This window comes from Osmia bicornis, chromosome 8 (assembly GCF_907164935.1).
Source record: "Osmia bicornis bicornis chromosome 8, iOsmBic2.1, whole genome shotgun sequence".
Lineage (NCBI taxonomy): Eukaryota > Metazoa > Arthropoda > Insecta > Hymenoptera > Megachilidae > Osmia > Osmia bicornis.
Window position 1 is genome coordinate 6,173,376 of NC_060223.1, and position 25,768 is coordinate 6,199,143.

The following is a 25,768-nucleotide window of genomic DNA, read 5'->3' on the forward strand; positions in this document are numbered from 1 at the left end:
ATATTTTAACGTGGCCATGATGCACCGTGATACGCTATTACCTGCGCCTTGCCAAAAATAATGCAGCTACGCACGGAAAGCAGCGAATAATATACAGGGTGTTTCGAGGCATAGGGTGTTGAATACGCGATTCAACACCCTATGTCGAAACAACGATTTTAACATAATTAAATTTCAATGAAGTATTAAAATTTTCAAAAGAAATAATGCACCCTTTCGTTCTTCGTGTATTCCTTTGTACCGAGGGTGGAAAACGGTTTCAACGAAGGGGAATGAGGTGTGTTACTCAAAAAATGTTACCACGTTTATGCACTCTGTTGTAACGGAGAGCTTATGGCAAACAACGCGTGATGTTACAAGCAGCGAAGTCGCGATGGTTTTATTTACTTTCTAAGCACCAAGGTACGAACAGCGCGCGGTGTTAGAGACGTCGAAAGCTGTTTGAAACAACCTCGTATTCGTTATTATAAATAGGAAGCGAAGATAATTTATTTCAATATCCCCGCATCCATAAAATTTAAGTAAATAATGCACCTTGTAGTATTTTTACAAAATTAGAATTGAAGTCGGTGTATTTTATGAATAGTAATTCATATGCAAGTTCAATTTTATAAAAATTACATTAACGTTTGTTAAATTATAGATATACATGGGATAGTATCATTTTGCTCGTGCATTGTTAAGTAATGAAAAGAGAGTATATTTTCAATTCGCAGAGATTCTATTTACTTGTGTCTGCCGCTGCCTGGCGATAATCCGTGTTTATGCAAAGGGATTATCTATTTCTCGAGCGCGGTATCAAGACGGAAGTCTTCGTCTTTCGCATTCACGTAGTGTCTTTCGTAGACGCAGGAGCCTACTCCTGCTCGGTTCGTCATTTTCATCTATTTCCACAAGGAATCGCAAACGCAATTATAGTGCATCGCAAATAGAAAATTACACACTGGCCACAACGCATTGCAATTCATAACTCGCAACAGCCTCCACTAATTCACACTAGGTTATAGAAACGAACAAAGGTAAATCATACTTTGTATCCACGCGTTATAAACCGCGGAAATTAATTAATTATAGATTAGCAATTAGCATTAACTATCAGCATTAGCAATTCAATAATATAATAAATATAATATAATGCATTTTGTAACAATCGATCGGCGGACCATGGAGAATGACCTAATTTTATTTTCTGAATTTTACACTGTTCCAATATATGAAACTCTTTCGTTTGAAAATGATACATTTAATTTTAGATTGATATTCTTGTTTGGATCATAATTGACCCAGGCTCCACTGTTCAAGGGTTAAATAATAAAATATAGTTATTTTTCGTAGTCTGAATAGAATTATAATTAATTATGTAAGAAACCTATTATATTATATTTTATACTTTTTTAGGAAAAGGGTTAATCTATATTCTCTATGTGTGAAGTAGCACGAAATCAAAATGACCCAGTTTTAATTGAGGGAAGATTAATTATTACAATACATGTAATCTTGTCATCCATACAGTTCACCTTTTTTCCTTTTCTTTTACCTTGCCACACTTTCTTACATTTACCTCCATATCAGTTGACACCCTCTTCCCTCCACATTTTCCCTTCTTATCTACTTTCTGAAACAGTAATTTCACGAAGTCTTGTTTGAAATCGATTGATCTACCAACACTTTCCACACCCACTGTACATTTTTCAAACGTTTATGAAGTTTATGAAGTAAAAGACTCCTTTTTAGCCGGACGTTATATGGTCGTAGGTCACAACCGTAGGTCATTGCACCCTCTTCAAAGGGTGTTACCATAGGGTTACGAAGAAAAAAAGTATAAAAAATCATCCCTATACCTTACCACACCGTCTTCTTTACTCTATTTTCAGTATATTACTATCATTATTATAATCATCCTTCTCTTTGAGGCAAAATAACCATTTATTTATTCAATTATTACACACTTTCCACATATAAAAGGAACACCAGTCAAGTATATCTATACGAACACTTCCGTTTAACCCGTTATCTCAATTCAACACAAAATCGAACAAAAGACACTTTATTTTCTATTTAAATTCCTGTAGATCCAACTAAATCATAACGATTTATCCCGTAAAGGAGTGTCGTCCAGGCGGTAACCGGTGCCCTTTAGTTACCATTAAAGCGTAACTAGTCGGGGCCGTTTGTGTCCCTTACCTTTAGCCCTTCTGTCGAGTGTAGTCTGATAAGTTCACGAGGTCGCGTAGAAAGCCGGGTCGGACGAAAATATGAGCACCGCTGGGTTCGCCATGTTGGCTACCATGCCGTTGGTTGAGCTCGGGACGGAGCTGTTTCCGGTACTGGAGGGCAGACCAGGTATATCTATATGCCATATATACTCTCTGTGTACATATGTACACGCGTATATAGAGGACATATATATATACACACACATAGACATACATATACCATAGCTAGCAGGCCTTCACCCTCGTTCAACCCACCTCAACCACCCCCTGGATCTCCCCCTTCATACCACTACGCTCTGGGGGCCGTTAGAGGGTTGGAGCGGGGTGTAGCAGAGAGGCAGCCAGCTAGGAGGGTGAGAGAACGGGCAAAATGGCCGCTCCCGACCTCTAGGTGGATCATGGTATCACCGAGGACCTTCTGCACTTCTCCTTCTCCTCATCCTCCTACACCGCCTCCTTCATCCCTCGACTTAAACCTTCAGTCCCTGAGAACCTTCAAGGACATCGGAGTTGCGGCATGATTTCGACGTGGCTGCGCACTTCCCTGTCCATCCTAGGTATCGAGAACCTGTTGTACGGATAGTTACAAGTCGGGGACGGTCAACTTCCGGCCAGGAATCTTCATCGTCCTTACCGAACAGTCGATCGACGAACTGTTTGCTCCCTCGGTTTTCGAGTGGTTCGGTTAATCTGAACTGCGGACCACTGTTTCGCTTCGTTGCGCCAACTTCCAGTATTCTGGATGGTACGGGGGTGGTTTTGTGTCCGTGAATACAGAATGTCTCATGCAAATGGGCCAAATTTGGGCGAGGTTAGAAAATAGGAGAAAAAGAGAATTTCATTTGGCAGAAAATTTAATTATTTTTTCACTCCAATTTCGATTTAAAAATCTTTCTTTCGTCTTAGATGATTTTAGACAACATTAGAAATGAAATAGGTAAATAGAGAAAATCATTGAACTGAGCGATATCTATTTCACCCTAATTTCCATAATGTTGAAGGTTTCCGCAATCGGTTGTGGCTGATACTCGCGAGGCTAATTATGAATTCGAATCCGATCGAATTAAGTAAGCATCTCGATAGTGGCTTGAACAGCGTGAAACAATTCGGTGGTGATGTTAAATAACCAATAATTGAGGTTCGCTCCTAAAATCTTCATTACAAGCTGCCGTGCTAATAAAATCGTCTACGCGATAATTTCCAAGCCCTCGTCTCGATGTACCCTATTTTCGCTCGAGGGGGTGGTTCACCCTTCTGTTTTCCAGGAGTACGAACGATAGAAAGAGGAGGACGAAATGAAACGTTGTTAGAATGATAATCGTGTCGTTATTAGGTGTAGAAATAAATTTATTATCAATATTTATCGTACCAGTGGAAAGCTTTGATCAGTACACCTTCTCGAATCGATTTTCACACTTTTCTACTCTGCATTTTCTTTCTCTCTTTTTTTTTCTTTTTTTATTCTTGTCCGTTCTAATCATGCAGCGAGCACAAGGTGAGGCGGCTTTGATAAATGCTGGAAATATAAAAGTTGGTAGCATATGGCGAAGTGGGTTTAGTGGCATCATGTGTCTAAATTTAAGTCTCGAGCTTTCCGTGCCAAGAAACTGTTTCGAGCACATCATATTGTATACACCTTTTCGCAAATCGATTTAAAATCGCGCGTTAGACGTATGACAGGAACTTTCTGCTTTCATGATATTCGTCGAGGGGGACCGGAACAAACATAGATCACGAACAACTGCGATTTGCTTAAGCAATTTAACTTCTGTCTCGATCTGAGAGATCATTGTTCGTTTGAATGATAGATTCATCTGAATAAACGATTAATTCTATTGGTCAATCGAGACCCAAACTTATAAAATATATACAAGGTAAACGAAAGAATAACTTTCTTTTCTAATAATTTCTATCATATATTAGAAGAAGAAGAATTTTTAAAGGAATATTGTGAGATTTAGAAAACGAAAGTAATATGAATTGGGTTTCTCTCCATGGTCCGCTGTCCGAGAGTTAAACAATCATTATTAATGGATAGTTTATATTTATTAATAATTAACAAATTGTTCAAGTATGATTTGGGAGAACAGTATAATCTCACAAGATGGAACATCTTTTAGAAACTACGAACCAATTTATTTCTCCAATTAAACGATTAAAGAGTTAGTAATAATCATCAGGTCTACTTCGCGAAGATGCCAAACTTTCCAAGTTGGTATCTGCTTTCCTTCGTTTTCCCTCATCCCACGCCATTAATCAAGCCACCATCCTGACGAAGTGTCCTCGAATCCCGTAACAAGGTGTCGCCGTTCATAGCAAGATATTCTTTTCAAAAACATCTTTTCCTTCGTTGGTAATTGGAAGCTTCCGTTACCCCTGTTTCTACGTTACGTGTGCGATCTTCACGTTCTGCAGCTTTCAACCCCCTCGCAATTCCTCATTTTGTACACTGGCTCGTTAACTGAGTTTCCTGGAGGTTAAATAATTAACATTTTGGTCAGAGTACACTCCCACCCACTTTCATTCTTCTCTCTCACCCTTCGCGACCCCAAACCATGGCTCTCCTATTCCACTCCGCGACCCCTCGCCGAGCGTATACACTATGGTCAGAAATTTTGGTCCCTGTATTATTTTGAAAATGGTATGTTTAACCTTTGGGTAGAGATAGTTTACTCTTATCATTTTAGAATTCTAAATTTTATAATTCCACAATTCTGAAATTCTAATATTCTAATATTCTAATTTTTAGTATTTTAATATTCTAGTATTCTAATATTCTAATATTCGAATATTCGAATAATTTGATATCCTGATATCCTAATATCCCAATATTCTAATATTCTGATATTTTAATATCTTAATATTCTAAAATTCTAACACCTAATATTCTAATATTCTGATATTTTAATATCTTAATATTCTAAAATTCTAACACCTAATATTGCTAATAAAGCCAACCGACTTAGCCTACCCTAGAAAAAGAATCATACTTTCCCCAAAGCACAGTTAATTCATTTCCCAAAGGTTGAAAGCGAAAGGGTTAAACGCCAGTAGATCTCCGAAGATTCACCGAATCATGATGGAAGCTCGGTATCGAAATTCCTCGTACGTCCCTGTTGGCGGGCTATGTTTGGAAAGGAAACATGTGCCGTAGATTTTCAGCTGTTTATCGCCTTCGCGAGCAACTGTTTCCAAACTTTCTGACGATAGTGTAGAGGTGCGCTAAGTTCGCCGGTATGCGAAGCGTAACACGAGCCCCAGTTAGTCCACCAGTCTGTCCACTACACCACCCTCTAAACCCACCCCCTCTGCTCTGGCCACCCTCTCTCCCTCTCTACCTGCCAGCACTTCGAGGCTTCGAGCACTATAGCTGCACTCTGTACGGTGTGCATATTGCACGGTGCACTGTAACCATGCCCGCAGTCCTGAAATATACAACCCACTGTGAAACGCGCGTACGTGTGCACATGTGTATGTGTGAGAGGCTTCCGCACGCGGTCGTATTCCGTGGCTACAGCTTGTTTCATAACACGACTCAAGCTGATTCTCTATTCGCGAAGATAATAAAATTAGTTAGCCGGTTATCGTTGCCTCTACGTTGTCAAGTTACCCTCGATTCCGCGTTCCGGTGGGTCCTTTCGTCGAAATTTCGCCAGCTGCTCCCGATTTTCCCTGTTTACAGGAAATGTTTGATACCTCCTGCGTGCTTGTTATTCGCCGGTCCGTAAATGTAGAATTTATAGAAACTGGTAATGGCTGTAAACAGCGACAGTCGGACCGCGCGGTTTTGCGGTCGTTCGGTACCCGAAGTGGTAATTGTCTTTAGGTGATTCGTTGGGATACCGAAATAGATGGGAGATAAGGATCGATGGGAACTTAAGTCGAGCAGTTGGTTACTGACCTAAATTCGTTTTAAACTTTCACGTATTATTGCCTGAATTAACTGTCGCGCCTCGTCACCGGAGTGCGCAGAACAAATATCAGCTGAATTGTTTAAATAAGTTTAAATTTCTAAATTTGACCGAGTTTCAAATTTTACCCAATTTACCAAATACAGTGTCTGCAGGGATACTTCTATTTATAATTGTAATATGAAACATAGATCGAGCTCTTGTTATTTTCAACATTCCAACTTATTTTGATTAAAATCTCCGTATCGCACAAAAATAAAAATATGTTAAATCTGGAATGAAAATGGGTCTGGCAAGAATGATGAAACGGCCTGTATGCGTGGCCACGGTTCGCTAGGACAGAGATAAAGAGCGAAGAGGGGTCGGTGGGGTGTGGACGAGTCAGAGAAAGGGTGGCCACCCCTCTTTGCGCGTCACTACGCTGAAAGGTATACAAAGATAGGCGGACACCGGTGTGCGCTCGTATGCGGGTTCCTGTACACACGCGCAACGTCGCGCGGATGTATCCAGCCACGGCCACGTATCACCGGTGTATCGCGTTAATGTACATAGTAATGCATTATTAAATAATGTCCGACCGTATAGCAACGAAGAACGTTCACCTCGGCCCGAGACGTACCCAGGCCCGATCGAACTGCTCTGCGTTCGCCGTTTCGATCGACGCGGATCCACCTGGTGAACCACTGCTGGCCGAGTTCGGCCAACACCTCGCCGACCTGATCGATTTCCACGCCGTGGCCGCGATCGTCAGCCGATACACCGGGTGTTTCGAAAGTATTCGAGGCCTGGGAATTAAATTTTTACTGGGAGATTAATGACTTGGGAGATCCGAATTTTAATTAACTCCGAAATCTCAATAAGTTCTTTCCTGAATTAGTTCTCAGCCCAGTTTGAAATATTCGAATAGCAAATAATATTTTATTTGAATACTGTCTGCCAAGGGATTGAATTTTTTTCTAAATTAAATTAAATTTGTTATAAAAGAAGCTTTGGAAACGCACTGTATATTTCGAGTATCATGTCAAGTTTCCTTGGCCGTTCTTTGATTTTTGAAGCTGAAACGTCGGATTCGAAGGGGTGCGATCTTCTTTCTGAACGCTCTGCTTTAATCGTTTGCGCGGAAATGGTGACTCGGCCAGCTTTGAACGTTCGAAGCTTCTGCTTCAAACGGTAACATTCTTTGGTTTTATCACTTTTTTAAAGAACATTTCTCGGATATTGTTTCGAATCTCTTCCACCGATCACTGCGTTTATATACGTTTGAAAGATTTCATGCAAGACATCCATATTTAATTTAACATCCATCATAATTTCATAAAATTTCTCTTTAACAGCTTATTATTATACGTTCGTTAATGGTTCGTTTAATACGAATGGAAACTCCACATATATGAATACTCCACTTTTATCAAGTTAATGTGATCCTTTTTGCTCCTTTCAAACCTTGTTGAATAGTAATGAAGAAATTTAATATTCCTGTCGAAGGTGTTCCTTTAATTTCTCATTTAAATTCATTCCTTAGAATGATCGAACCGAAAGTTGGAATACAATGTTTTAAAAACACTCTTATCAAAACTTGTAGTGTAGATAAAACCAACTAAAGTGTAATGAAAAATTTGAATAGCATTGAAGAGCTAATAATTATCCCGTAATTAAGTGGATACGGACAGACGGGTGGAACGATCACGCGTTTCTTAAAGGGGGGATGATGGTGTGACCCTTCGAAACACGTCGTCGCGACGGTCCGCGTCGAAAACCTTTCAGTACGTTGTTGCGAGTGCTCGTTCCCTCGGTCCCTTTCGCTGGTCCATGTAATCGAAGCAAAGTGGCCGCACTCTGTCCTCTACTTCGAGGCTGATTTAATCTTCAAACAATCCTCGTCCAGCGGCTCGGCTTTGAGTCCGTTCCGTTTGTTTGTCGAGGCACGCTTGTTTGCACCCTTCGCTACCTCGCCCCCACCATCGCGTCCGTCCCCGCCCCCTTACGTAGCAGCGAAGCACATGCCTAGAGGAACTTAGGAGTCGCCAGTGAGTCTGTACCCTAACAAGAAACTTACCCTTCCGCCCAACCCGCCCCCTTTTCTTGGCCCCTAGGACGTCCTTCCTTCCTTCCTTCCTGCTGGGAGAAGGAGCTTGACGGTAACGAGGGTGGGCGAGGGGAGGGTTACGGGTAGAGGGACGCGGTGGCTCGTTCGTTGGATGAAAGCCGGGAGTTTCGGTCTGCGAAGGGTGGAGATCGAAATTGTGGGGGACTACGAGTGGAGTCCAGGGTGGCTGCCACGATGGCATTACCTAAGGGTCTAATACGAAGGCAAAGAGGGGGTGGATTGAGGGTGACGGTGGATGGAAAGAGAGGAGGATTTCTTGCAAAAAGACACCGGAGGACAAAGGGGTACGGACAGACCGGACTGGCGACTTTGCCTCGAACGAACAAAGGGAACGTTTAATCCCGACGTGTTACCCTGAAGAAACCATTCGAGCCCGGTCATCCTGCCTTCTTCCTCCTCCCTCCTTTTGTCCTACTTTGCTCTTTGCAATTAGTCGTATGTACTGTTTGTTATACGAACTCGTGAACTTGATATCTGGAGAAATTGATGGGTAATTAGAGGGTAATGGAATAAGGATGAATCCTGGCGATTTTAATGATCTTGATATTATTTGTTATAAATAGGTGAATGTTCCTATTTCTTTCGCAGTTTTAATAAATTAATATTATACAGTTCTGTTTAGTTTACATAGTAAATCATCCCCAACAATTACCACTTGAAATTCAATTTAATTCAGAGTTACGATTCCACTTTTCATCGGTATCACTTCAGTATCCATTTACACCTCTGAAGCGTGCCACATCGAATTCCGACAATTAAGTTCGCGCGAGAGAAGAGAGCAAAAAAGGAGGGGCATTGTAAGGGAGGTATTGTTCGGTAAATTGAATATCCTCGATAATTAATCCGTTCAAGGGGCGGCGAGCGAAAATTCAAGAGTTACCTTAATACATGTTTTTCGGTGTACGATGACGAGGGTCAAGCGGCGAACCCGCAGAACGAGGGGAATCCGGGATCATGATTGAGGCCGGGTTTCTATAAGGTTCGGTGAACCGTTCGGTGGAAGCCTGAAAAATATCTTTCCATATCAACCCTCGAACCCACGGCTGCCTTTTTGCATTCTTTTTCGATGCCGCTTCGTCCTTTGTCCTCCGTTTCGAAAATATTGAAGCGAATTCACTGACAGCACAGTAAGCGAAGGGAAAGACAGAGAAAGGGTTATGCATTCTCTCTGGGTCGATCTCGATACAAAGTATAATATATGAAATATTGTTTTTTAAATTAAAAAATAGTAAAACTATATTATGTAATAATATTTTGAAAATCTATGAATTTGTTTCGAACGAAACGTTATACAAATACAAAGCATTTTCATCGACCTAATACGTACAAACGACATCTTTTCTTGTACGAAGTGTACGCAACAAAACCATACATACCAAGCAGAGAAAACATACGAGAACCATAACACGTGCAACACGTTGCTCGCAAGCTACTTTACTGTTACAACAGATGTTGATGAATTGACTTGTTTGCAAAGTGTGTTGTCGCGCGCTTAATTATCACGGAGAAGAAAGAACGAAAGAGCGGAACGGACAAAAGGATACTTCAAAGGAAATGAAAATACATATTTTTTTCAACAGCTTCAACACGGCTCAACGTTTGCTCTCTTAACAGGGATATTAATAGAACGTTTCGTCGCACCGTTCGAAAAACTGGAACGTAAAAAGGGATCAATTTTTCAAATTGAACACGGCTCGAATTTTGTAATAAACTATTCACCGCGGTAAATGATTGTTTTCGGTTTGAAACGACGCAACGGGTATCTTCGTCATCGGTTTCACACGCGTCGACGATTTTTGAACCAAAATTCGAGCACCATACGCGGAACAAAAAAAAGGGGAAAAAATTGTCGGGAATCTAATAAATCTGCAATACTAGTGGAAAAAAAGCCAGCACGCATCGCTCGACAGAGCAAACCTCAGAATTTAATCATGAAATCATGAAACCAACCCTCCCGTTCGAAACAATACACTCGAACGTTATCGTGTCAACGTTCAAAGGTCGCAGAAAAGCGTGATGTATTGATTTTCCGCGGGATATCGAGCACCGAGCGAAAAATCATCGCGCGTAGCCCTCGAAAAATAACTCTCTCTCTACCTTCGTCCACCCCCCTTGCACCCTCGACCGTTAGCGGCAGCCAGAGGCTGGCAGGTTTTTTTTTTGCCTTGGGCGATTCGAAAGGGCGACAGGGACGAACGGAGGGATGAGGAAACCCAACCTAAGAGACTCGATCCGAGAAGCACGGCAAAGGCTAGAAGAGAGAGAATAAGGGTGGCTCGGGAGCCGGTGGGGTGGTAGAAGATGAAATGGGGGTAAAGATACGAAAGGAGGACTCGGAGGATCCACGGGGACCACCTAAGGTATAAAGGACGACGTTCGGTCTTTTCATCCCCCTCCTCTCACCCCATATTTGTCCCCTGTACGTTTGCGTGTAAGTTTCTGTAGCTGTACGTGAGTGCATAGGTGTATGTTCCTGACAGAAGTGCCCGTATATACAGTGTCGATCAAAAGCATGGGACCATGTTTGAAATTTCATTTTATGTCATAATTTTAGAAATATATGATGAATTAGGTATTATATACAGGGTGCCTTATTGTTTTTTAAAATATCATAAAAATTAACCTAACTAGCTAGGACCTAACTTATCCAATTTTCTGATTTTGAAAGTTTAGAGTTGTAACAAATTTCAAATTGCAATGATTGTTAAATTAAAGTATAAATACCCCAGTGTTTTCTTATAGAGAATAGAATGTTGTATCTGAAATATAAATTTTTACTAAAAAAGATGCAAAATAAATTCATTTCCAATTTACTAAATGACACCTCTTGCCATTTCTATCTTGCCCAAACTTAATGAGACACCCTGTATACATACGTTCCTCCATAACCGCAGCTATGTACGGTGTATCATGGGGCTGGATTGAGGAAGGATCTATGATAAGAATGACTGCAAGAAAAATTGCGGATTAAAGCATCGCGGGAGGCTAATCAATTTTGGTTAACGTGTGATTAATGCTTGGCCGAGCGGAACGGAAAGCGAGACGGAAAATGGTACTACGTGTTAGATGTTGTTCCCCGCTTTGGATTATGTTCTCTGATATTTTTCAAAATCTTCTCGAGTATTTTCCTCGTTGGAGTTATCATTTGTTACGGGATTTATTTATTATTCTGAGATTATTAACCCTTAATTACTAAGGTGGGTTCTAGAAGTATAATCATACGAACTGAAATTAATATTAGGGCTCTCTCCATGGTCCGCTGTCCAAGGGTTAATAGAAAAGCCTTAAAATGTTCCACTGGAACTAATAATTTTTTTCCCCAATTGTTCAAGTTGTATTTGCATTTCATTATTGTTCAGGTCCTCTTTCTATCAATAACTTCCAATACCCTGAAGTTTAATATTTCATATTCTAAGATCACAGCAAATGTCGTATAGGGATTAGCGAAGCTTGATCGCAGCATTCTTGTTTTCCAAAAGACCAAAGCACCACGATGCGAGGTTCAACACGCGATATTGAACAATCTCAAAAATTATCTATACCTCGATGCAATTTGCCACGGACGTCGCGGCCATTATACGGCAAAAGATTCGACGATATTTCCGCGATACATCAAGTCTCGGTGCCAGCTCCGTGACACGGTTCCACCAGCCACTTGGCGAATAAGCTTCGCCGTATCGTGGCGCAAAAAGGATGACTAGCCAGGTTTGAAAAGGAGCGAAGGCAAAGAAGAAGCCGGCTAACGGCAAAAAGAAGAGAAAGAATCCTGGCGAAGTGGCGGGCACCAACGTCAGAGGGGGAACAAACGCCTTGGAAGACTACACCAAGAACATATCCCTGCTTGAGAACTTCTCCACGCCACTTTCCGCCTCTATTGTGATTTATGCGCGCGATGAGGGTGGCTACGGGCTACTATACGGGTTTTAGACTCCGGGATCCAGAGTCAGCCGGTGGATGGCTCGCGATCGTCCTCAACGAGATTACAGAGGATCGTCGACTCGCCGGTCCATACCAAACACCAGCTATACCGTGAATCCTTTCGAAACGCTCTACTTTCTGACTTCCATGGCTTCCACCGTCGTATCTTGTGTATTCTTCTTTTTCACGGAATATGTACAGGGGATTCGGTGTCTGAAGGATGATCTATCGTCGCGTTGAGCTGAGCAGACCGATCATTCGCTCGATAACCATTTAGAGGAGTTGTTGCATACTATTATAGAACACACAAAATTTCTAATAGAAAATTATATAAATATTGGAAAAATTTGAAAAAAAAGTATTGATAGCAAATGTCTACAACGGAAACTTATTTCAATTTTGCAAGGGAGGTCTTAGAAATAATATTTTATGCTAAAAGAACATTTTTTCTGAGTATCAAAAAATCCAGGGCTGAAGGGGTTAATTATTGACAGTAACTGACAGGTTAATCACAAAATATAAATGATTATATTAATTAATTTATGCCTTCCTGTTATTTTGTTTCGATTTATCATCAACTATATTATTCGGCGTGATCCTAAAAAAATATGCACTTTCAAATCGAATAGCCATCTAGTTTGTCCGTTGGTCGGTCGTTTCGATACGCATTATGCAAATTACACCTGTCGCAAGAGCTGCCACGTTTCGATTTGATAATGGTGCCAGATAGCGGGCTTGTAAATTGCAGATCGAATCCGATACAGCACTGCAGCTCCTATTTTTCCTTCTCTTCCTCGAGCTAAAGCTGATCTTGCCGATCAATCTGTTTGCGTTTGTCGTGGAATTGTCGAGGGAAACATTTTCCTCCAAAGTCCTGTTAAATAGGTCAACTGGTGGTTGTTACCTGTTACGAAAGTTGTGGATTGGTTATATCATCACCTATCGATGGTTCTCATCGCTTGATAATATTACAAGTTTGGAAATAATGTTTCACACACCTCTTTTTATTGATATGGAAAGAGATTTTAGAATTCATTATAAAAAGAATAATGAGTCTCTTTTGATTGAACGTAATTATCTGTTAATTATTTCTTTGTTCGAGCTGATGTATAGGAAATAGAAAAAATTGAATTAAATTTAATTAGAGGGAAGGAAAATTTTAGAAATGTTCCACGCTGATATACATGTTTCAAAAAATAGGTTTTATATCAATCGTAAAGCTCAGTTATGAAATTCTTACGCTCTTTCCGGTGGTAAAAATTATATTAACGTCATCCACATTCAAATTTGTTCGAATCGATCCGTTTCTATTTCAGGTTGAAGTAGCAGATCGACCGAGTTCTATAGTTAGAGTTTCAACGTGAGACGAAGATTTTCATTGGCTTTCATTATATCTCGAAATACAGCTGAAAAATTGGGTAACTGCTTTCTGCTTGATTCTCGAAAATTTAATCATTCAATTCGGGTTTAATCGAATCCGATACATGCAGGTTAATTTGTAACGTGATTTGCATGATTATTGGTCACTTATTGTAATTTCATTTTCTCGCAATCATCCTATTCCACAATGGAACAAATCAATAGAATACACAATTTTTCGTGTCCAGTTGTGATTGGAATTTTATTTATTATTATATAAATTTCACAAATCATGATTATAATTTAATCGATAATTCTTTAATTAAAAATATTCAATTAATTAGTCTAACAAAGAAATATTTCATTAATCTTCTGTATAGTAAAAATTCAGTAATGTCTCAAAAGTGAGCCAGTACCTTCTGTCCACGTAGCCGAATCGCTCCATCGGGGGGTTTAAATCTGCAAACAATTAAACCCGCCACTAGCATCGATTATTTCACAACAGAATAAAGTCGGCAACAAGCTACCGTTGTCTTTGTCCCCTTCAATAGAACATTATATCCAACCCGGCTTATAAGCAACCCCATTCCAAGCCAGCTCGAAATTTCAAGGAAACCTTCAATCCTCTAGATCCCCTCTAGCCACCACACATCCCTCACTTTTCCCAGAAATCCGTCCTACTTGTCCGCCGTGGCAGAACGTTTCGTAGAAGGCAACGGCAGACGTTGTACCTGGACGGGATTTTCCACGGAGGTCTCGCAATCTACGTCAAACTCTCTCGCATTCAGCCGAGAGCTTCTAAACGAAGAGGCTACCTGCGAAAGGACAGGATAGGGTGGCTCGGCGAGGGTCGCAAGGGGCGGTTTGAAAGAGGCACGGGGGCGGTACGGGGTAGGTTGGGTAGTTGGCGTGGGTTTGAAATGACCGCCGAAAGTCGCAACTCGGAGCGTTCTCGCGCGGGGTCACGAGGGTCCTGGCACAGTCGCAGCAGGAAGGTACGTGGACGAAAGCCCTTGCAGAGAAATTAATATCGCCCAGCGGCGGTGTTCACCTATATATACATACATATGTACACGTGTACATATCTACCGTACACGCACGCCTGTTCTCGTATGTAGGCGTACGCGACTGTGTACACGCCGATGACTATACGGGGTGTCTCCTTACGAAATACTGGATGCTGTTAATTGACAATATTTTCAAATCGTAAAATCGAGAAAAATTTGTTATTCTCTTTCACTTTGGTTCTCAAAGTTTCGAATCATCTCTCAATAATAATAAAATTATTGATAGTACTTAATTGTTATGGAAAATAAATAATAGGTAGGGAAAGGTTGAAATTATTTTTCTAATTTTTCACACATCATTTTAATATCGATAACATTTCTTCGATTCGAAGCGAAACAACCCCCTTTTCCAAGAGTCGAGGAATATATTCAAGCATGATCATGATATACCGAGCACCCAGTATAGGGATGCTCCTCGGACACGTTTCTCTCCGGCCGTGTCCTTCTACCTTCTGTGCACCGATGTACCCGTCCCGTTTTCCGCCCCTCCCGCACCCTCGATTCAACCCCAAAGGACTCCCTTACTCTTCTCGACAGGGCATAGCGAGAACGAAGGGAAACGGGGCTGAAGGGTGAAGGGGGTGAGCGAGAGAGTCGAGGTAGCAGAGAAGTTGGGTTTCATCTCGAGGGCTCGGGGAATGAGGGAGCGTTGTGGGACGAGGGCGAGGGCGAGGGGGAGGGGGAGGGTTGGCCAGGATAGAGGGTGAGACTTCGTAATATAGGATGGCCTGTGTGCGTTGGAACGAGTCTCGTAGCTTCGTTCTTCTCTGTATTCGAGCGTTTCCTCTCTCTTTCTCTCTAACGGGCTCGTTCTACCCTTACCGTCCTTCTCCATCCCTTCTGCCGCTACCCTCTTTTCTCCTTCCACTACACGTGCACGAAGGTCTACGTGCATCCCCGTGGCTCGTTCACGTACGTACCCACGGCTGGCAGGTTTTTGCTTGTGGTGGCCAATACTCTCCGGCAACGAGGACGTACCCTTCGTTAAAAGGAGCGGCCTGTCGGGGGTGGAAGGCCAGCTAGGGAGATACGATTTTATCCAGCTGCCGTGGCCGAGACATTTTTTTCCCTATCTACGGATAACCTCGAAACTGGAGTAGCCCCTGTGGCTCCAACAGCGACCGTACTCCTTGGATCCATTTTTCCCTCCCCATATTCGACCAGGGGACACGTTGAATTTCACCGAGCCATTGTGCAAAGATCATATTATCAAAAATATCAAATATTAATATCCGAATATCGAAATATATGAAATATTAAAAATTCAGATCTAATTCAGCCTCGAAACTAGAGCAACCCCCTGGTTCCAAGAAGAAACAATCTCTTTCCATGGATCCATTTTTCTCCCCCCCTCTTTCAGGGTGAATACCTTTCCTGTTCGGTAGTGATTTTTCCTTCCTCTGCGATTATGTCAGTACTCGCGGATATTATAACCGGGGGTAGGATGGCGGGAGGAAATACGAGGATTGGTATTGTTTGATGGGAATAGTTGACGTGTTGGAGATTCTGAAGGGGATAATTGCGGAATGCTAATGGATACAGTGGGTTGGAAATGTTGTTGTTGTTGGAAAAGTCTGATGCACTTAGGGTTGCATCGGTGGTCACGTAATGCAGCACGATGGGAGATCGTAAAATAGTTTATTACGAATGCGGTTAGATGTGAAGAAAATAGATAGATTAACCCTTTCATTTATATCAAAACGTGACTTCTTTCAAAAATATTAATATTTCTTAGGAAAATTTTTCGGATTTTCGTTCTCTGGTCAAATTCTCAATTTGCATAAATAATTCTTGCACTCTTTTTCTTGCAATACGAAGAAATTATCTTTCATCCCCAAGGAATTTTGACCAAGATAAGGGATGAACGCAGACAGTCTCTTTCAGGAATCACTTTAAGAGAACGTCTTAGCGGTGGCAGGATGGCTGGGCTGGTGCCTGGCTGTCGCGCAATAAAAAAATACCCTCTGGGTTTGTGGCTGGGTGATCATCAAGGGGTGGGGCTCGTGCAGGGAACAAGATAGCGTAGCCGAGGGAGACTTTTCGGTCGGCCCCACGCACGATAAATTGTACGACCGGTTTGTTGTTACAAATTGTCAGCCTGCTTCCTCGTATCTACCTACAAACAAACCTCAGAACCCGGATCCTCTCTGTTTATTTGCACGACTCTATATCCTGACTGAAAAATGTCCTTTCTTAGTTAGAAAAATTTCTTTTTATTATCTCTTAAATTACACGAACTAAGATCATGAAAAATGATTAAGAATATTGGAATAATATTTCAAATAGGAAATGAAATTCTCCAAATTTCAGATAATCAAAAATTGTTTCACGAACACGATAAGATAAAAAACGAGTATATATCTCCGTATATTTCCGTCCATCAACCCTCGCTACCAACCGGATTCCCACTTTTACTGCTCTTTTTATCGCGACACTGTTCCCAATGTTTACCGTTCCTCTTCTGTACTCCCGAATCCTGACAACGGCTTTGCGACAGAAGTAAGTACGCGGAGGATAACGGATTCGAGGAGCTCCGCTATCTGTCCTGTACCGGTAGCGAGCACCCTTTCGGGGCCGGAAGTGGGCGTGAGAGGTGTCCACGTTACTATCTTTCGCCTCTTCGCCAGGCCATTTCGTATCGGTCGCTGAAGTGCACGTAGGTGGCAACGTGTGTGGCTTTCGACTGCACGCGGACGCAATTTCACTCGCTTATCTATAATTCTGACGACTACCTCGACGAAACGCGTGCACTCTTCGACTAAAGTGGAGCTGCGGATCGTGTGTTTGTCGGGTATAGCTTTTTTCCCCCCATCTGAAGATGGCGAACCTCTACTTTAGGAAGCGATCGTTGCTGCAGAGTATTGTTAGATTCTGTGTTCTACAGGACGATTCAAAATCTGTTCCGAATCTTCCAAAAATAACTTTTAGCACTTGCAATTATTGTATAATATATTTATTCTCTAATTTGATTAATATTATTTTGAGTAGTGCAGGATATTAGTATCTTTCAATTTTTGACTTTGTTATCATATTATTTCCTTTTTCTTTGAATACGTTATTTCGTTCCTGAGTACATATTGTACTTCATTTCATCATTACGCGTTTAGTAGATACATATTTTCTATAACAATGTCGATTCTGGCACTTGTTGGCTGGAGTTCAGAACATGATGCGCCTTTATGAATTGATCCCTATTGTTGTCGACGTTATTGCATGGGATGTGCAGTTTTATTGCTAGAAAAGTGTATACCTATAGGAAGACACATTTATCAAGTTTTATTATTATTTTATTATACCATCTATACACTAGTTTTGTAGGATCCTGTAGTTAAACAATTGTAATAACAATAGATAATTAATTGCTTTCTTTTGATAGAATTAATTAATCTAGATTATAACATTTGTAATGTTAATTATTCTTAGATTTAACAAAAGTTTGAATAATATGGGATCGGTATTTCAGGCTTATGGGAGATTTGAACAAGATTCTCCTAATTTCATGTATTCGACCCTAACATGCATTAATTTCCTAATGGCCTCGATTTAGACGGCACCACTAAGGACATCTCACTGTCTTATCGATTCCCGTTTGATTGCATTGCGTTTGATATCGCACCCAGCCTACATAAGCACAGTTCCTGGTTCGAACATAACTTTGAACGTATCTCATGAGCTGTTGTCACAAGAAAATACCCTCGAATTCCATATTAGTATCCCAAGTTCTTAAATGAATATATAGATCTATCTTACACAGGATATTCCAAAAATTGTGGCACAGTAAAATTTGAACCCTTTCAATTTAGAATCAATCAAAAATTATTAAAATTAATAAATGAAAATTACACAGGCTAGATTAGGTAAATTTTAAATTCTCTTAAACTGCAAAAGCTTAAATTGAAATTAAAATTATGAGAATTATAGTCACGAATTTACGAGAATTTAGCGTGATCTTCAACAGTGTTCTGAAGAACCACTCCCAGTCTCTCGAAAGCATATTTTTCAACACACCCTGTATATTCGCACGCCATACAGGTGCCCATTCGTGTGCATAAGTGCGTGCGTTGCCTTCTTTTCCCTCCGTTCTTACCCCTTAGCCTCGTATCGTTTGTAGAATTGCAAGGAGCCACGGGAGGGAACGGTGGCAAAGGTGCAACAACAGGACGCATAAATTGTTGGGACTATTTTAAGATTTTAGGGCGAGTTTATGCTGCCATTAGGTGAGCACGCCGAGACAGCACGTTCGCGAGACGCGTTCAATCCCCCAACCCTTTTCTCGCCATCTTTTTTTACCCGGTGCACGAGTTGGGCTCGGTATAAACGGGACACCGGCATAAATTGTCGCAGTTGCACGCGTGCCAGCCTCTCTTAAACTCTGCTTTACCTAGCGAGGAGCCGAGGGTGGAAAGACGGTCAATGAAAGCCGTATTGGCACGCGATCATTCGGATTTCATACTCTTAAGGTAGTACACACCTTGAAAGAAAAAAAAAGAAAAAACTATAAATTGAATCAGCGACATGTCCAAAAATCAGATTAATAAATTTTCTTATGCGTTTTTAATAATCGAACGAAGTACACCTGAAAGAATCTGTACAAGAATCACCTGTTGTATTTTTTTTCTTCGTCCCTGTAACGCACCCCCGATTTCACGCTAATGGCCACGTATCGGATTAACCGATTCACTAATTAAACCTTTAGCGGTGGCATCGGTGAGCCACAGTGTTCGAAGCGACGCATACCTCTACTACGTAGATACGGCACGCTCGTGTGCGAAACTAAGAGGGGATTCATGGGGGTTGGAAGAAGGGATGCGTGTACACACGCAAGCGTGGCGAAATGAAACGCGGAGGGACGCAAAAGGAAGAAGGATAAGGCTGGCAAAGTGGATAGAAACAGGGAGGGTCGCGCTAGAAAATCATGACTCGTGGGGGATGTTTTCAGAAAAATGTAGGTCGAAATTAGATTGAATTGATTTTTGTAACCCTTTCATTTTCGAAGACAAGGCAACCAAAAACATTGTTGAAATTTTGTTAAATAAATAGGGATGATAAAATGAATAGAATCAAGGAAATTTAAAAAAAGGGATGCTTTAAGTAAATTAAATTGCTTTCTTTATTTCCAAAGTATTAATTAAAATGTTGAAAATTTTTCTTATGGTATCGAAATCAGACATCCCCTCGCATCTATTGAATCATGTACGATGTATCACCTAATCCGTGCGCAATTTGCTAAGAGGAAAGATAAGCGATCTCGTGCACCGAGCTGTTACTTTACATCGAAATTCTGGTGTCTGTCCACGCGAGCAATGGCTATTGCAAAGGTCGAGATCGTGTGCGTAGCCACGTGCCCGTAAGGATAGAAAGAGATGCTGACCTAGGTGATCCATGGTTATTTCGGTGATTGGTTTTATCGTGTTGGCAACAGTGTGTGCGACTGGACCCTCTGATATCACCCTCGCGAATCGCGTGTATTTGCAGGACGCGTAGATGGATGCACGTGAATGTGCATACAAATTCGTGTACCCTCGGATCACGCGATAGCCACACACGACGGATGCTGGGTCAAACATGACCCAATGGTAACAGTTTTTATACCACTGGATATTTTAACTTTTGTATTGTGTTGGGACATTTTTATTCGATTTTCTCTCTGTGTAAAGGGGTGGGAAATAAAAGAATTTTAATTTTTAATATTTCATTTCCATCTTCTTAAAAATTAATACAATTTCATAAATCATTTCATTTTTTACATTTTTCATTGAAAATACATGGGGTGTAATTACATCCCTATACACGGTTAACGTTAAAAGTAGGTTAATAATATTTATTTTTCAATATTAAATAGAAGTTCAGGAATTTCACAATTTATCACAGATTTATTTTGGAAAAATTACTATTCTTTTAAAATAATGATTAAAGTTCTCCTTTTTTATGGTTATTCGATGACCTCTTTTTCAATAATGAGTTAATCAATTTTATGCAATTGAAATGAACTCACAAGAGCAATTCTGGATCTTGAATGAGCCAGCATTCACCGTGCAAGGGTTAAATAGCGTATCGGTGGCCTTCGCAGTTGTCCAGCAGAACGGCGAAAATGGAACGCGGTCGTTCTTCCCCGCGAGCTGTTTGTCCACGATGACGCCGTGCCCTTTTACCCTCCCTCGCTGCTGTTCCTGGTGCTATCGATTTTCCTTTTCCGTTTTTGCCGTGACGACGGTGCCGCTGTTTTTGGCGCCGCGCTGCGCTGCACTTCGAACAGGGCAGAGCAGAATAACCAGTCAAAAATTACTTTCCTCCTTTCATTAGTTCATCTGGATTAATTGAACGAAATTTATCTTTATATACCATCACAGAAAATTTATCACTGTATGTTATGAAAAAAAATAGCTCAGTATGAAAAAATGTGACCACCTTGTAGATAGAATATAGGTCAGATGAGTATTTTCAAGTAAAAAAACCGGAAAAAATGCTACTGACTTTTTTGTTAATAGTTCTATGATAAGATCTTAATAATTTTAAAAATATCTGAAAAATTGGATTAATTTGTTGGTTGCTAACCAGGTTGGAAAACAGGGTTTTGAGAAAAACGTAGTTAAAGTTTCACTTTGAATTTACTCATAGACGAGAAATAACTTTTACATGAAACTTTTGCTCAGCTGTTCAGGGACCAAAGAAGTTATCCCCTTCGTAAGTTGTCTCCGCAGATTTTAATTAGTTCTTGCATGGAATTTCTAACAAAACTTGGGGTAAGATTTGAAAGCAATATTTCGAAAGATCAGTTACGAGACAATAGATTAGAAAATAAAAATCAATTTATTATTTAATTTAAATAAATTCGATAGATCTTCCTGTGATAAACGAGAAATATAAATTTCACTTTGTTTCTTATTTCTCAACATCGAGAGTGAGTTTGTGGATTGTTGAATCCTCGAGAAGCTTTCCGTGAAAACTTTGGAAACTTCGTTTCCCTGACCGGTTGCGCGATGCCCCAAAACGCAAATGTGCCCAGAAACTGGAGCGTACCGTACGTTTTCACCCCCTTGCGCAGTGCGGTAGTGCTTGCTGGTTTTGTGTCATCAGTAGGGTTGCCTCGAAGACGCTGCCTTTCCGCCACTTTTCCCCGAACCACTGAAATAACTTCCCTCTTAGTGGCGTCGAGTCATCAACAATGTTGTTCTATCGTCTCTAGGGGTGGCTTTCCTCCCTTGCCACTAAGAACGAAGGAAATTTCGAGATTATGCTACTTTCATCCCAGAAATAAATTTCTTTCGTTCGAAAAATTATATTATCTATAGGAACAAATTTTATTCTAAATTTTTTATTTCTTTCTTCCTTTTATATACACTTAATCATCCCATATTACGAAACGATTCAATCAGCCTGTATTCCAAAACATTTCCGTAACGCGGACATTCACGATGCCCATCGATTCGACGAATTCTGACAGATTACATCAGTACAGGGCTTATTAATGCCGTCGTAAATGCTGCTTCTGACAGATTTACGAACGGCAAGGCGGCCCTTCGCGCGTGCAATCGTTTATGGTGGTCTGCGAAGTGCATTCTCGGTGCAGCTCGGCATGCACCACGCTGCGGTGCATCGTTGCACGCACGATGTAACACACGCGTGTATGGATGCGAGCTTCGGTGAACAGGCTGCCTAGATCCACTCTGCGTTAAGGTACAGGGTGTTAAAAAAGTCAACCAGATTTTTTAAAATTATTTTCTCTAAAGAATAATGCATTTTTAAAAAATGCAAGATTTTGCAAGATGCTCTTGCAAGGATGCACTGAAAATGCATTTGGAAATATAAACGCTAATTGCAATTATCGGGTGGCCTGTGATAAATAATTTAATAATTTCCATCGAATTCGAATCAAAGATGGTTTATCGTGAACCATGCAGCAGTAGTCTTATTGTTAAACAAGTTTTGAGTTATCGAGGTAGAAATCACGATAGTTGGAGAGCGAATGATGTTACCTAAAGTTCTCCACTGGTCAAAGATACCCATGGCAAACAAGAGGACGAGTTACTCATTGTTCTCAATTAGGCACCAGGCGAATCGACTCGCAGCCGGATAGATCTGGATACGCGTGGACAGTGATTCTGGGGATGATTGCCTGAACGAAGGCGTTTTGGTGATCGGATGCATGACGTGTGCTGCAATTGGCTAGCTTTTGCTACCGATGTCGGTCATACGTGATCTATCGCCGCTCATAATTATTCGAACGACCGGGGACGAAGACTTTGAACGCCGGAACAACCGGCATCAGAATATTATACCTGGTATGAAATTATTAAGCCTCTCATTTCAACCGATTTTCGTACATCAGGGTGTACTGGGTACAGAACTTCGAAATTAATTAATAGAAATTGAATCAGGAAAAAATTTAGAGTCACTAATTGATTTCTATTAAAATGGTACATATATATTTACATGACTTCATCAAATTTGATAAAGAGTTAATCAAAATTACATTATTTTTGTACTTAATTAACCGAAAGATCAATTTCCATGTAATTTTCATTTATTAAATAATTTTAATTATTCATACCTTCCAGAAAATTGACAAATTAATTCTGAACTATATGCAAATTACGTGTCATTACTAATTAAGCGTAAGAAGGTACATGAAATTACATCTTATTATTAGAATCATTCCATTCCTCTGATTATGAATCGAATTTACCTATTTGTATACCGTTCGTTTCCATTTCAATTTGATTCTCATCAATTTTAGCAGACTTTTGTTCGTTGATATCGTTCAATATAATACTTGCAGATGATTTGGGTGATTGGTGCGGTCGTGCCCCATCAAAAAGTGAAATTATCATTGCACGAGGATGTTTTATCGCGCGTAAAATTTACAGGCACATCAATTTATCCCGGCCACGGTTAAGCAGTTGTATCACACGTAATTATTTCTGTAATTAATACCTCGAAACTTGGCGATTAATTATATTACGCTGTGGTCACTGACACGTTTACGTATATTTCCAGTTGCTCATTAATACGCTCATCAATACCGTTTCGAAAAATTCAACTATTGTTATTATATTCGTATTATTACGAGCATAAGATACGTGTTTGCGACACCAGTGAATATTTTGACCATTTTGTAATAAGTAATCGCATCGAATCTTTCCATTTTCCTTTCACAAAACCAATAATTTGATATTCAATATTTTTTTTTACTATGAGATTCAGTACAATATCAATACACCGTTCAAAGTAATTTTTATTAAATAAATAATACTTCTATTTGCATAGTAAAAAGGCAAATATTCAGATTATGCCAGAAATTAACTTCTTATTAAATATATGTAATTAAATACCCGAAGAGGAGCAAAATAATGGTGGAAATGTTGAATATGTAAAAAAATGTAATTTATAATTAAAGAATCATAAATTGCAATGATTTCAATTAATCCGTCATTTTTTAACATAAATGAGGAATAATTTACTGAAATGAGTAACACATATTCCAGGACACCCAGTATCGGAGGCAACTGAAAGCGTCTTGAAAGCCATCGCTGGCCAGCACCAGCCATCCCATCCCGTTCGTAGCAATTGAACGTTCCAACTAAGCCGTTTATGCCGGTCCACGGAGTGCATTCTCGTTGCAGGCCCAGGATGCATCACGGTGCACCATACGCCGCAGCGCTGCGTGCAACGCACTCGTGTGCAAGAACGTGGCAGTTGCTCGGTTGCCTGTGCGAAAGGGGAGATCGGGGCTCGAACGAGTGGCTTCGCGTCCAGTGGGTGGTACCCACACATCGCTCGACACCACACGCAACCACCCCCTATTGCACGCACGCGGGGCAACACGCGTGTCATACAGGACGTCAGCGTGTTTCGCGTTTTCCCCTCGGTCCCTCGCCGAGCGAACCGAGGCGACGTTTCGCGATAAGCTGGATTCCCGGTGGGTCCCGACGGAGACGTGCTCGACCAACCGGGCAAAAAGGAGGAATCGAGACCCGATCCGAACTCCATCCAACTGAATCGCGTCCCTGTTACTCGCGGACAACCTTCTCTAATTCGCACTGGAGCAATTGATTCACGATGCCTCTCTTATAATTACATCGTTTCAATTTTACCAACGAATATGTTACATTCCATCCAATGGTATATTTCACTAGTGAAATGCGAAAAGCGCGGAATTTTGCATCCGTCCGGAGGGATCGGTGAGATATCGTCGCTTAGCGTGCCGGACCATGGTACACTGCTTGTTATCCCATGCTCGCACCGAGCATTAATTACGCCGGATCGATCAGCTTCAACTATGTGTTGTAACAAGTGGTTACGCGTCGAAGATATGGACGGGTGTGTCAAACGTGTTTGATCATACGTATCATTGAGACGTAATTTTGTAATTAGAAAAGTGAATTAATGCTTTATTCTAACTTTGAAATTTTAAATTTACTACAAACTTTTCAAACTTGAAGATGATAGAAAAGAACCAACTTAACCGCTGAAAATAAGTCCCCCCCAAAACTGGGCCACCCATGTCCAAAACAATCCCCGTATTATGTCCGGGCCCGGGTGCCCAGTTTCCAAAGAGCTTCTAATTTCCCAGGGAACACCGTCACCCATCGAGTTCCTTCGGGTTCCGGCTGAAAGGACTGGTGGGGACGAACGGACAAAGGGCCTAAGCGACTCACAAAAGACACCCATAAAATCAACGAGGAAGAAAAAATAAAAGAAAGAGAAAAGTGGCGTGAGCTGAAAGTCATCCCGTTGCAGCGGTCGCGCTCGGTCATGAAAGTCGCGGATCCTGTTCTAGCACTATTAAAAGAAGCCTCTCACCCCCGTGAGAGGTAAGACAACGCGAGCGACGATAATGCAAGGGGAAGAGAGAAGGTGGAACCCGTGGACACACGGACCAAGTCGTTCCACGTGTGCGATGGAGACAGAACGGCCTCGGTGAGCCTTCCTCGGGTATTAACGCCGGGGAATACATTAGAGGTGGAGGCGAAGCTGTGCGTCGAGGAGGCGGCAACGTGGCCACCATGTGTGATGGTAAAGCTGAAGTTTCTTTCTTGGATGCAGCCGGACATATATCTGCGCCACGCCACGTCCTGCATAAGAGAGAAAGACTAAGCAGAGATGCGACTGCTGCTGGCCTGCTACGTCCGCTCTGCGTCATACCTGGCTACACTGAAAGATACGACCGGGTTACTTTATGATTTTTCA

The 25,768-nt window shown here is 41.1% G+C and overlaps 2 protein-coding genes across 2 annotated transcripts in view; both read left to right on the plus strand.

Annotated features, from left to right (window-relative positions):
- The window catches only part of LOC114877199 (nucleolar protein 4-like), a 118,257-nt gene that overhangs the window by 21,641 nt on the left and 70,848 nt on the right, over positions 1 to 25,768 (plus strand). The gene's annotated exons all lie outside the window — the stretch shown is intronic.
- On the plus strand, positions 848 to 25,023 carry LOC114877200. The gene is made up of 4 exons (XM_029189465.2): positions 848 to 1,019; positions 22,625 to 22,860; positions 23,358 to 23,489; positions 24,064 to 25,023. Exons 2-4 carry the CDS (start codon positions 22,761 to 22,763, stop codon positions 24,147 to 24,149), a joined length of 318 nt encoding a protein of 105 aa, XP_029045298.1. The 5' UTR covers positions 848 to 1,019; positions 22,625 to 22,760; the 3' UTR covers positions 24,150 to 25,023.